The 13957-nt window shown below is 37.6% G+C and overlaps 1 protein-coding gene across 8 annotated transcripts in view; it reads left to right on the top strand.

Annotated features, from left to right (window-relative positions):
• The window catches only part of LOC140713799 (triple functional domain protein), a 329694-nt gene that overhangs the window by 190183 nt on the left and 125554 nt on the right, over positions 1-13957 (top strand). For all 8 annotated transcript variants that reach the window (XM_073024339.1, XM_073024337.1, XM_073024338.1 and 5 more), the window contains exons 19-27: positions 1524-1638; positions 4028-4143; positions 5313-5435; positions 5711-5899; positions 5996-6111; positions 7141-7207; positions 8753-8862; positions 10444-10513; positions 12755-12844. In XM_073024339.1, the coding sequence (XP_072880440.1) occupies positions 1524-1638; positions 4028-4143; positions 5313-5435; positions 5711-5899; positions 5996-6111; positions 7141-7207; positions 8753-8862; positions 10444-10513; positions 12755-12844 (996 nt within the window). The remainder of the gene's footprint in view (positions 1-1523; positions 1639-4027; positions 4144-5312; positions 5436-5710; positions 5900-5995; positions 6112-7140; positions 7208-8752; positions 8863-10443; positions 10514-12754; positions 12845-13957) is intronic.

The following is a 13957-nucleotide window of genomic DNA, read 5'->3' as shown; positions in this document are numbered from 1 at the left end:
CATTCCTGGATTATAACTGACTAAAAAAAGACAACATTCTTGCACAAATTTCTTTGCTTCTTTTAGCAGATGAGGTGCATGTTTACTACAGTTTCCATCAAAGCATTTCGTTTTTTTTGTTTTGGGTGTAATTGTGGCAAAGCTATTGTTCACAGTCATTATTCCACAAACTGGTTTTTATGACCCCAGTCAGAACTGGGAAAGATAGCAAACTAATTATAGAGAAAGGGGAAAGGGATAACCAGAGAACAGAGGTAAAATAGGATTGTCATATAAGCTTTTGATAAAGCCATCTTGTTGATTTGTTAATGGAGGAAGTTAAAGACAAAGGAAACAAATGGAGCACTCTGTAAAACAGTGAAAAGTAGGTCAGGAATATGGGAAATGTTCAGCAGATCAGGCAGTGTTCGCGGGGAGAGGAGAAAGTACATGGATCAGTCCTAATACAGAGAAACTGAGCTTCCTAAAATTGTCAAATTTAATTTTGAATTCAGAAGTCCACAACATGGCCAGTCAGAGGATGAGGTGCAGTTTCTTAAGCTCAAGTTTGCTTCGGCCACAGACAGATAGGGATGGGACATTTAAAGTGACAGGAAGCTTGAGACTCAGGGTTGCCCTAGGAGACTGAATATAGAGGCTCTGAAGAATCTGTGCTTGGCTTCTCCATTATAGAAGCAAACACATAATGAACACCGAGCGCAGTACACTAGAGTGGAGGCGGTACATTTGATCACTCTCTCACTTGAAAGGCATTTTGGGTCTCTGGATGGTGGAAAGAGAAGAGGAGCAAGTGTGGATGTTGCATGAGAAAGTGTAGTGAAAAGGACACTAGTTGCTGAGGATGGAACAGTGAACCAAGTAGTGACAAAGAAAATTATCCCTTCGAATGCCCAGAGAGGGGGAAGTATGTCTGGTGGTGGAATCCAGTTGGAGGATAATCCATTACATATGGTACCTGGTGGATTGTACTGTGAGGAGCAGAGGAACTCTATCCTTGCCCTTGGGGAGAAGAGGTTGAGAGCAAAAGTGCAGGAAATAGATGAGATATGGTCAAAGGTTCTGTCAACTATGGTAAAGGAAAAGCTATAATAAGGAAGACATCTCAAAAGTATTTACATAGACAGTTCTGTCATTACAGCTGATATTGTGGAGACAGAAAAACCAGGGGAGGAAGGGTGGGAGCAAATATGGTTAAGTATTGCGTCCAGTTTTTCTGTAGAGCTAAGCCAAATGGCCAGCACCTGTTTCTTGTGTTATTGGAAACACATAATTTACTGCTGCATTTACCTGATAAGAATGCTGCTGTTTATCCAGGTGAGTACCCTGTGTTATGTGAGGACTCATGGCTAATGTATACACCCAACCCTAGAGACAAGTCACTTCTTGCAAGGGCTTTATAATCAAACACTATCTCTATCTGTGGGCAACAGTTTAATTATGTATGTGAATGCGGAACAGTGCATGTGACAAATGCATTATTCAATTTCTGTACCTAATGTTAGCTGACCTTTTGTTTTGTGTAGGCCTGCACTTTAGCTCGAAGGAATGCTGATGTTTTCCTGAAGTATCTCCATAGAAACAGTGTCAACATGCCAGGAATGATGAGTCATGTCAAAGCACCTGAACAGCAAGTAAAAAGTGAGATTTTTATCATTATTGTTGAAAGACTGGGGCTTTCATCTGGGATCAGCAAATCTTACCTGCAAACCATACTTTTGTGATGGCTCCTTGTAAGAGCTGCTATTCTTCTCACTACATCCCTACATTTCCTGCCTCAATGTTTCCTTATCTCCTTATGATAACAGGCACACAAAGTTACCCATTCTCTCTTTGACTACATTGGTTTCTGTAGGATACTATGGCTTCCTGCCATATCCTGGAGATGCATTAGAAGATTAATTGGCTACTGTAACTTGATTCTATGAGTAGGTAGTGACAAAAGTATCAAAAAGTCATTGTTAGGCACAGGTTGAGTAATAGTATGGTGAAAATATGGATAGCAGGAATGGAATTAATGGGATTAATGTACTGAAGGTCAGCCAAACCAACATTGTATATGGCCTCCTTCCCATCTATGGTAATTAACTATTTGTAGCCTGTTATTGGCCAGTTTATCTTTATCAACTTGATTAAAACCTTCTCGTGGTTTTGAAAAACTCATTATGTCACTTGCTCTCTGCTCACAGCTAGATTAATAATTTTTCCTCCACTCTAAATAAAATCCCTCGCATATTAAATTCAAGTGCCTTGAATTGTCTGCACTACTCTAGTAATAGCCAAAACAGTTATCTAAAAATAAAAACAGAAAATGCCAGAAATAGTCAGTAGATCAAACTGTATCAGTGAAGGAAACAGTGTTAATGTTGCAGGTTATGGACCTTTAATTCAGACAGTGGTATGAAAGGGTCCAGTCACTAGTGTGATTTCTTTTATATTCTATTTATAAATCTAAGAGACATCTTTAAGCTTTTACATAGAACAATACAGCACTGGGCAGGCCATTTGGCCTACAATTTAGTGCCAGTCTTGGTGCCATTTTATACTAAAAGTCCTCTTCTTGCTTATCATCTATATCCCACCATTCCCTTCATATTCATGTGTTGGTGTAAAAGTTTCTTAAGCGCCACCAGACTCTCTGCTTCCACTATTATCCCTGATAACCTATTTCAAGCACCTACCACTCTCTGAGATTAAAAAAAAACAAAATTTCTCCCTCATGTTGCCTTTAAACTTCCTCCCACTAACCTTAAAAGCTTACCCTCTGGTGTGTGTCTTTTCTACACTGGGGAAAAGATTCTGACCATCAACCCTATCTATACCTTTTACAATTTAAAAAACCTCTATCATGTTTCCCCACAGTCTCCAACACTCTAGGGAGAACAACCCAAATTTGTCCCATCTTTCCTTATAGCTCATACCATTCATCCTGCTAAACCTTCTCTGCACTCTCTCTGATATTTTGTAAATTATGCTTTGGTATCTTCAGTTAAAGTTCTCTCTGTGCTTCCAACATTTTTAATCTTGCTCTCATTAATATCTATATTCAATCCAAATTCACTTATTTTTCCTTTCCTATCTTGGTGTAGCTTCTTTCTTTTGTTTCCCGTCTTAAACGTTGTGTTGATCCATTTTAGTGATTTTAAAGCATTTTTCCTGCACATAGCATCTGTATATTATGAAAGTGTGAACAGTACACATGCCCACTGATGTCAAATTATTTATTTACTCTCGAGATCATTTCCTTATCATTTGCCACTCTTTGAGCTTGTGCAACACACATTTCGTGTCCCCATAACTCTCTAGTACCACTGTGGTTTTCTTTTCTGACTGGCCTCTTGAACACCACCTTTGCTCTTGCATCTTCAGTTTGTTTGGGCTCAGTGCTCTGCGTATATTCTGTAAATTTCTTCATCACCTTCCTTTTGCAATCTTTTTCATACTACCTCTTTAGGTCTTAATATTTTGTTTATATCCCTAGAAAGTGCTTGGGATGTTTTTCTAGGCCAAGGATATCACCCTTCCCCGGAATCTGGAATATAGCTCAACTGCTTCACAGAAGCATGAGAGGAAGTCTTAAAAAAACATAAAATTATGAAAAGGATTAATAAGATGTTAAGGAAAGTTATTTCTACTGGTGAGTGGTACTAGAACCTAGGGGGCATAACCTCGAGATTTGGGGGAATAGATTTAGAGAGTAGTGAGTCTGTGGAACTCTGCCCAGAGTAGCAGTAGAGGCTACCTTGTTAAATTTAATGAAGACATAGTTAGATAGATTTTTGCATAGCAGAAGAATTAAAGGATATGGGCAAAGCTGAGTAGCTGGAACTGAGTCTCTAGCTGAATCAGCCATGTTCAAATGGTGAAGCAAGCTCAGCAGGCCAGGTGGCTTACTCCTGCTCCTATTTTTTATTTCTTAACGTTGACCATTCCCCTGGCTACCTGTTAACACTTACAGATTGGTTTTCTCATTTGCTCTTTCTGCATGTGCATCTGAATAGTAATGTTCTATTTATTTTGCATGCTGCAGACATTCTCAACGAGTTGTTACAAAGGGAGAATCGAGTATTACATTTTTGGACCATGAGGAAGAAGAGATTGGACCAGTGCCAGCAATTTGTGGTTTTTGAGAGGAGCGCTAAACAGGTATGTAATTTGGAGAGGTGTGTGACAATAAAGTGAATTATTTTAAAAGACCACATTTATTTTACTGTTGGACAAATGAAGAACTTTCAAACAAAAGAAGGAAATAGAATCAGACTTGAAATATTAGAACCATTCCGGTTCTTAACGTATTTGGGTTGGCCTCCTTGGTATACCAGTTTCTAAAAAAAATTCAGCAATAAATGCTTTTAATTTTTATTTAAAATCCCTTCAATGTGTTTCAAAAATTTGGATATAAGTGTAAAAAGAGATAGGTTTCTCACTTCTTTAATTTGTGCATTTTAATGCCTGAGGTACAAATGAGAAATTTCCTTTTAACTAGATCATTGAAAGAATTCCCTAAACAGATTTGAATAATCAAACTTGGTAGATACATTGATTCATCTCAGTAATGAAATATTTTTTCTGGAAAGCTAATGTGAAGTGCTTGACATTCAGCTAAAATATTGCAATATAACTGAGATAATATTACTCGGATTTATACAAAAACCCAGCGCTATATGCAATTTAGAAATGGTCATATTTGTAGTTGAGCATGATTTATGTGCAGCTGTATGGAAATGTGTTATATATTTATAGACACTGTACCTTGGGTCTTTTGAGACTCTTGGCTATTTAAATTATCAAAGTTGAAATAAAGAGCCATAATTCCAATGTTAGCAATGTAGTCAGGACTCATTAAAGCAACAAAAGAATCCAAGTATACCTGTTTTGCCTTGACTTTCTTTATTATTAGTTTTGAACTGTCAGCTTTAGCAAACTTAGCTGAGTTATAAGCCTTTTCATCTCAACCAAATAATAGCATATAATTTATAGTATTGTAACTCACCTTCAGCGGTAAATGATTATACATTTCACATGCTTTCTGATTAAACTAAAGCAAAGGGAAATTTTTGTATCAAAGAGATTTCTGAGGACCATTGATTAGATATTACACTCTAACAAGTCGCGTTCCATAATGTCGTTCGGAATGAAATCTGTCAGCGTACATGGAACCGCATCCAAATGACTTCAAGAAAAATATGTTGAGAAGTGTTGAACGCAGTGTTACTGAAAATTAAAATGAAATATATTATGCCTAGTGTATCTTGGTTCTCATTTTAATGTGATGTAAGTCTACTTGTGATACAGTGTGGTTCAATTATTTGTAGGCTCTGGAGTGGATTCATGATACTGGAGAGTTCTACCTGTCCACACACACATCCACGGGTTCCAGCATCCCACACACTCAGGAGCTTTTAAAAGAACATGAAGAGTTCCAAATTCCTGCAAAGGTAAACAGGAATCTCTGAGTTTGATCACATGTGACTCATTCAGGATATGTGTGAAGAGAAGCTTTGTTTTTTTTGGTTTAGCTTTGAATATCTTTATAGCGTCTATTTAATTCTATATGAAAGTAAAAAGCTTTACTCAAATGACAATATCATTGTTCTTTTTTTTTACTGTCTTAAACAGCCTAGCCTTAATATTTACTTTTGACCTCTCATGATATTCACAAAAAAGAAAATTTTATTGTTAACATTTTACATTTATTCGTTTTTTTAAACAGCAAACCAAAGATCGTGTAAAACTGTTGATACAGCTGGCTGATGGGTTTTGTGAAAAGGGGCACTCCCATGCAGTGGAAATCAAAAACTGGGTTACAGCAGTAGATAAAAGATACCGGGATTTCTCCCTCCGCATGGAGAAGTATCGTGTAGCACTGGAAAAGGCACTGGGTATTTCAGACTCCAAAGCTGTAAGTTAATGTGACCAATGTTTACAGTCTGTTTATTTTCACTTTCTACCTTGTACATATTAATTGAGACCCTTACTTTTCATTCTCTTCATGCAGAGCAAAGACTTGCAGTTGGACATCATCCCAGCTAGTGCTCCAGGTTCAGAGGTGAAACTCCGTGATGCTGCCCATGAGCTGAATGAGGAAAGGCGTAAATCAGCTCGTAGGAAAGAGTATGTTTTGATAACTTTCACATTGTCTCTGAGTATACTAGTTTAAATTATGGAATTCATTTACATAAACCATCTTAATCTTTACCATCATAGGTAGCGACGCAATTTAACTCAGTTTCAAGCAATGCTTATTAATAATTCATTTTTTTCAAGATAAAGTTGTTCTATCGAGTAGATATGATAAAAAATGACAATTTAGTGCCCAATTTATGTTAGCAATTTTGCAGATGTACAATTAATGAAATAATAGGCTAAATAGTACTGATGGCCCGAGGATTGGAAGGTAGCAGGTTGCTCAATTAAACAAATAGGTTGCATTTTGCACAGGAATTTTTAGACTTCCATGTGCGCACAATTGAATGTGAATATCTGAAACTTCCTGATGGCCTGATAAGTGTGCGTCTGGCTAGACTTGTTATAAGTCCTGCAGTGGAACAGTGAATCCCTGAAGTGTATGTTCAAATGTACTTCCCTATTTTCTCCTTAACTTTTTGTGAGGAGGTCTGGCAAAGGACAATGGTCCAAAAATCTGAATGGTATTGCTAATCTTGTGAAAAATATGTGAGGTTAAATGCTTTACTTACATGAATTTATTTTACTTTACTGTATCATTCTTAATTATTTGTTTCAGATTTAATTATTTTTACATTTTGATACTTCACTAGATCTATTTTAATAGAATTTAAAAGTCTTTTTACTACAGAAGCACACAAAATTTGTATTGTTTCTCACTTAGTAATCTGCTGTAGCTGTGATGGATTTCTGGGCTAGAGGTTTGGGATAGACTGCTTATTGGGTTTGACTGGAAAATCTGTTTGGTTCTCAGCATCTGGAAAGTCTAAATGGTCATTGAGGGGACACAGTCCAGGCTCAGTCTGATTCCCTCTTGAAAATTTGAGATTCTTAAAAAGCAAACCCCAGATGTTTTACCTTAAGATGGGTCAGTGTGAGTTGGTTAACATTAAAGCATATAAAGGTAATAGTAATAATTCTGCATTCTGACAACATAATCTGTGCATGTTTCCCCAGATTCATTATGGCTGAATTGATACAAACTGAAAAAGCTTATGTACGGGATCTGCGGGAGTGTTTGGAGGTATGTATCTGGGAGCGCTCAGCAGATCCGGGAGTGTTTGGAGGTGTGAATGCTGGAAACACTCAACAGATCAGGCAGGAAGAGAGAAACAGAGTGAAGATTTCAGTTCAAAGACCCTTCTTTGGAACCGAAAAAGTGAGAAGACAAGTTGTCTTGAAGTTGCAGAGAGGATGAGGGCGCAAGGGAGCTGCTGGTGATTATAACAAAGATAATATCCCAGAAACCAAAGCTGCTGAGTTGATCCTGCAGTTTACAGAGCCATCTGGTTGAAATTTTAATGAGAGCACTTAGAGAGAAAACAAAGAAAGGGACATGATAAAGCTGTGAAAAGCAGATCAGAGCTGAAGTGGAAACCTGAAACCAAATAGAGAATGCTGGAAAACTAAACAAGGTGACACTGTCTATGGAGGGAGAAAGTACGAACTAACCTTACAACAGGGCTAGACAGTTCTAATGTAAACACAAAAAGACAGTCATCTGAAATTGTTGAATTTGAAATTAATTACTGAATACTTAAACTTTCCCGACAAGGAAGTTTTGTTCAAAACTTACATGGGGCTCATTGGGATGGTACAGGAAGTCAGCCCGACAGATTGATTAGAGTGAGAGGTCAGTGGTCACTGAAAAGAATGCTAACTCTTTTTCTCAGTGAAGAAGTGATTCAGTTGTACTTCTTCCATTCTAGTCTTCTACAGCCTGTGTTCATAATGTTGTTCTCCCTCTACACTAATCAAACACACTGGGTGACTTGTGGAACACCTGCATTCAGATGACCCTAAACGTTCTGTTGCCTGGCCCTTAAGTTCCTCATCTTATTTTCACTCTGATCTGTTGATCTGGGGCCTCCTGTACTGTCACAATGAGGCCCAACACTAACTTAAGTGGTATCACCTCTTTTTTTCCCATTTGGGCATGTTGCAGCCTTCTGGACTCGGTATTGAATTCTGTGACTTCACATAACTTGACTTCCCAGCTTGTTTCCTTTAACTTCCTTTTTTTCTCTATCTGGGAGTGGAGGACATGCTCAGCTTAATCTGCTGGGATTGTCTCTTGCTCTACATTTCATAACTCCCATATTCTTTTAGCTGTTTTCTTCTCTCCTTTCTAACTGCCCCCATTCAAACATGGACTAAATAAGCTTGTTTATACCTTATCCGCATGGTCACCTTAGTTCAGGAGTTTCCAACCTGGGGTCCACGGATCCCTCGGTTAATGGTAGAGGTCCATGGCATAATAAAAGCTGAGAACCCCTGACTTAGTTTTATCCAATCAGAGACTTGTCCCTTCCAAACCCTCACTGCAGTTTTACAGACTTTTTTTTCTTTTTTTCATGCCGTTTTCAGTTCTGATGAAGGGTTCTGGCCAGAAACACGTATTTCTTTTCCCTCAGATGTAGCCTGACTTGCTGTTTCCAACATTTTCTGATTTTTGTTTCAGACTGTTTTAAATGTTTTGAAAATTCTTGCTCATAAGATATTTACTGCTGCTTGTAAAAACAAAACATTCACAGTTACCCTCCTCAACAATTTTCTCTTTCTAATCTAGACATATCTTTGGGAAATGACCAGTGGGGTCGATGAAATTCCACCTGGGATTGTAAATAAAGAGCATATCATATTTGGTAACATGCAGGAAATCTGTGAATTTCATAATAAGTAAGTATGCTTAATGTATGTTTCAACAGTGAAATATAATGAGATATAAACCATACATTCTGTTTCAGAGGAATTGAGAATAGAAATGCATGAATGTTCCTGTGTTGTTCTGCAAGAATACTAAATTCTTGCTTTGAATAATTGATGTAAAATCTCTCTCTGTGGGATCTTCTGCCTTATGTGGGTGCAAGATCAGCCCAGCCCAAAAGATGCAAAATCTGAAAACAGTTGGCTATGTCACAAAACATATTAAAAGCATCTGAATTTTTGTATTGAGTTTTCTGGGTAGTGCATAATGTAAATCACAGAATCAAAGCAAGGTTACAGCATGGTAGAGAGAAAAAAAGAAAAAGATAAAAGATTAACTTTTTTTGTTACATGTACATCAAAACATTGAAACATATATTGAAATGCATTCTTTGTAACAATGACTGACGCAGACCAAGTATGTGCTGGCAGAGGGGGACAGCCCGTCAATGTCACCGTGCTTCTGGTGCCAACATAGCCTGCCCACAACTTACAAACCATAACCCTAATACCTTTTGGGAATATGGGATGAAGCCTAAGTGGACATGGGGAGAATGTACAAACTCTTGTCTTCTCTAAGAAAAGTCCAGTTAATCTCACTCCCTCTGGCCATCTTTTTTTTCTCCTTTCCAGTGTGATTTCTATATTGAAATAAACCTCTGGATACATTATAATTTTGTAGAGCATTTTTAACATGTAAAGGGTCCATGAAAACTTAATCATACCAAACAAAATTGTATGCTAAACCACTTTACTTTTAGGTTAAGTAGGTGAGTTTTAAAGATGATCTAAAAGGAGAGGAGATACTGGGGAGAGAAGTTCTAAGCCCAGGGTGTTGGCAGTTGCTGTCAACAGTTGGTAAAAAATCGAGACAAAAGCAAAATGCTGGAAATGGGGAAGTGCTGAGATCTGAAGGATATTCTGTTGATGGAGAAGAGATGGATGTGGAAGTGGGAGGGTGGGTATTGATATCATCAGAAAATTTAGATGCAAAGGCAAGAATTCAAAATTAAGATGCTTGCTTGCTGACCTACATAGGCTGCAAGTTTTTAAAAAAGACAATAGGTTAAGAGGGGTTTGCAAGAGTTACAATCCAAGTTCTAGCTGACCTCCAATTTTAGAGATAGACCAAGTCCAGAACTTTATTGGAGTGATCATCAAGCAGTAAAAATGAATGTGAAATGAGCTTTAAACAGCAGAAGAGCTGAAGAAGAAAATGGAGGTTAAGATAACACATGTGATGTGATGCTTATGTCTTGATCTAATGGTACCCAGGTTGTGAATAGCATTGTTCAGTTTCAGGCAGATGCCGGAAAAGGGATGTCAGTAGCTAATAAATTAAATTTGTAATTGGAAGAAAAGGTGTTTATAGTTCAGCATAAATTAAGAATCATGATGTGGGTTTTTTTCATTTAACATTGTTTCCCTCTTTTGCAAACTATTTGTAAACTATCCATCAGTATTTGTTCATCATATTGACATTAATGCTGTTTGAATGATGCAATGGAAGCAACATTTTTAAGGAGTTTTACACACTTAAAAATATCTTCACAGTTTATTTCTGAAGGAGCTGGAGAAGTATGAGCAGTTGCCAGAAGATGTGGGTCATTGTTTTGTAACTTGGGTAAGTCATTTTTCACTTTCAGGAAATTATTTCCATCAGATAAAACCTTTGGCAATTGAGTTGTATATTTAAATACATAAATAGTTAATGCATAGTTAAAAACAGCATAAAGGTAATATGTATTTCATCACAAAACAAAAATATGAATGTTAAAATATTAAACCCGTATTGGATTTTCATCAAGAAAGAACCAGTGTTGCAGTTGGCTTGCCTGTAGCTCATTTAACACATCTATGTATGCAAACATATTAACTGTAATCTGAAAGGGTTCAATTATTTTTGTACTCCTTGAAGGATAAATTGGTTAAAGCAGTTAGCATTGAGATTGTGAACTGTTAGCCTCGGTCCTGTCATACAGTGAAAGAAGAATCCACAATCCTGATCATTAGATATTGATTTTTGATTTAATAGCTACGTGCATCAGGGAAGTCAGGATTGTGCTCGGTTGTGATGTCTCAGGCCCAACCTTTTTACTACTTTTCATCTCACTTCATGTCAACTTACTCAATTAGTTCCAGAAGATGTTGATGGGTATCTTTTGTATAAGCAGAATCTATAAATGGAAAATGGAAGGAAGGTCTTTTATGTGCCTCTCAATAAAATGCCCATTTACAGAACTCTGCATTCCTAAATGACAGTAATGGAGGTAAAGACCTGCTCAGGTATAAATGTAATACTTCATCCAGCGATTTGGACCTCCTCAAAACCATTTTATTGATACTAAACCCAACGTCCTTCACTTCCCAGATCAGTGGTCCGTGTCCATTAAGCACAGCTTTCATTGAACTTGCTGTCATGACATGTGTTTGTTTCTACAGTGTGTATTTATCTTTAAAATCCTGAGCACATTTATTTATAGGTAGCCAGCCCAACCTGACCTGACCCCAGCCCTCAGGACTCAGAACATAATTAAAACTGATCCATTCTAAGTGAGACATGTCTAGTTGCTTTCTGTTCATCTTGATGGGGGAGCTTAACTGATGAAAAGCACAATATGCAGTGGTTTGATCTGAAGAAATAACTTTAGATGATTAGTTGGAGGGGCTGTACAATAGGAGCAATTTACAGTAGCCAATTAACTCAACAACCAACAGGTGTTTGGTACGTGGAAGGAAACTGAAGCACCCAGATGAAACCAACATCATCACGGTGAGAAAGTATGAACTCCGCACAGACAGCACTGAAGATCAGGATTAAACTTGAGTCTCTGGGGTGTGAGGCAGGAGTGGTGCTGCCTGACTTCTTAAAGGGAACGTCTAAACTCATGCTACTGCTTTAAGACTAAAGCAATGGTCCCTTTACCTCCTAAGCCATGAAAAAGCTGTTTACAATTTACGTATCACAGCAACACAGTCAATGAGCCACTGAATTCTCGTTATTTTAAAGCAGTCCAATACACATGTATTCCCACAGACAAACCTTAAGCAGTTACACATGTTTGCACGTATGCTTTACAAAGTACCAGACATATGCACACATACACAGCTATTGTTACTGCTGAGATTTTTTTAAAAATACATTTGTTATGAAATGGTGACTTGCATTTATATGGTGACTTTCAGCACTTTGGATGCAAGAAGATTACATCTTTTTATTGATTTTATCTTGAAAGTGAATCTTTTTATTGATTTTGAATGTGGGAAACAAGGCAATTACCATTTGTAGTGCCATGCGGATATTAATTAACGTAAAGCTCTGAATGTAGTTAGCGTTTTCGTTTAAATGGCCTCCGAAAGCTAGAACTCCTGATTTCTAAATGTGCTCAGATAACATGCTGATATTTGCAGAAACAAAAGACAACACTCAGTTCTTGGGAAGAATACCATGAGTAAGCCATGGCTGACACTTGGTGTGTTCCAGCATATTGTTACGTGGGCTTGAAAGGAAACAACGTGATGGTAGACAGTATTGATACTACTTATTTATTAGCACATCATTTTAAAAAATCTGAAATTCACCTTTTCTGATCTTTAAAAGTATTCTTGATTTCTTAATACTTGACCAATATAAAGGTGTCTGTAATAATTGCTCTCCTGTGCCATTGGACAGCATTTAAAATTCTTGTTTTTTGACAGAAATACAAAGCTTGTCTCTGCTGATTTTGCTGCTCCAAGATGATGATTAACAAATGAATTTTTGTTTCATTTTATTTTTCCCATATGTTAACATTCTTTCAGAAAATGACTAATGAGGCAGTAAGGATGTGCTTTGTGACCGTATTGCATTTTTTCCTATGAACAGGCTGACAAGTTCCAGATGTACGTAACATACTGCAGGAACAAGCCAGATTCTACCCAGCTTATCTTGGAGCATGCAGGAGCATACTTTGATGTCAGTATCATTCACATGATGGTGCTTTTCAACTCTTCCTGTTCTTCTCACTTACAATAATCATCCTTCATAATATTTTAACAACCTTTATGTCTAATTTCGACATTGAGTTGGAACTTTTTTTGACTGAGCTAGTGAAACAAGTCAGATAGAAGATGGGAGGAGGCTGGAAGTTGTGGACTAAGGTCAAGGAGCTGAATAGATTGCTACTATTTATTGCTTCCACTCATGCGAGAAACCCTCCCTCCCAAATTGTGTTGCTCATAAGAGAAATCTTATAGTTGTCCAGTCTTATGTATGGAAACCCTATTTCCAAATGTCAGGATTTCAACTTGCTTAATTGAGATTAAGAACTAAAATCATGAAGTTTATCATGCAGTGGGTAGATCTGAAGGAAGATGAAGATAGTCAAAGATATTGAGATTGGAATGTCAGGAACCTATATCTGTATGTGCATGGTTATCAATATAGTTTACACTTCTTCCATTCTGCCTCATCTTGTTATAATTACATTGACCACAATGGTTGAAAATGTAAATCCTGTAGCAACAGAAATGTGGGTATCTCACTAATTGTTCAAATTGTTTCTGAAAAGTGGTGGTGTAGGTAAACAGTGTGGTGAAGAAAGCTTCTGCCATGCTGGGCTGTCTCATTCAGAGCACCAAGTACAGAATTTGGGATGTTATATTTTGCAGTTTCTATTTATTATTTTAGCAATACAGCACGAGGAGGCCTTTCTGGCCCTTCAAGCCATACCGTCTCACCAACCCCCAACAAACCCGATTGACCATAACCTAGTCATGGTACATTCTACAATGACCAATTAACCTACCTGGTACGTCTTCGGATTATGGGAGGAAGCTGGAGCACCCACATATTCCATAGGGCAGACATACAGAGCTTCCTTACAGAATGGTGTCAGAGTTGAACTCCGAACTCTGGAACACCCCAGGTTGTAATAGTGCTGTGCTAACCACTACACTACTGTGGCACCCACATGTTAATTGACAGATTTGAAATACTGTTCACTTTTTGACACCCTGTTCTAGGAAAATTGCCATTCAGCTGGAAAGGGTGGAGAGGACTCAAGGGTCTAAGTTATAGTGAGAGACT

Source organism: Hemitrygon akajei, chromosome 20 (genome assembly GCF_048418815.1).
Source record: "Hemitrygon akajei chromosome 20, sHemAka1.3, whole genome shotgun sequence".
Taxonomy (NCBI): Eukaryota; Metazoa; Chordata; class Chondrichthyes; order Myliobatiformes; family Dasyatidae; genus Hemitrygon; species Hemitrygon akajei.
Note: the sequence above shows the minus strand (reverse complement) of the source record. Positions and strands in the feature narration are given on the sequence as shown.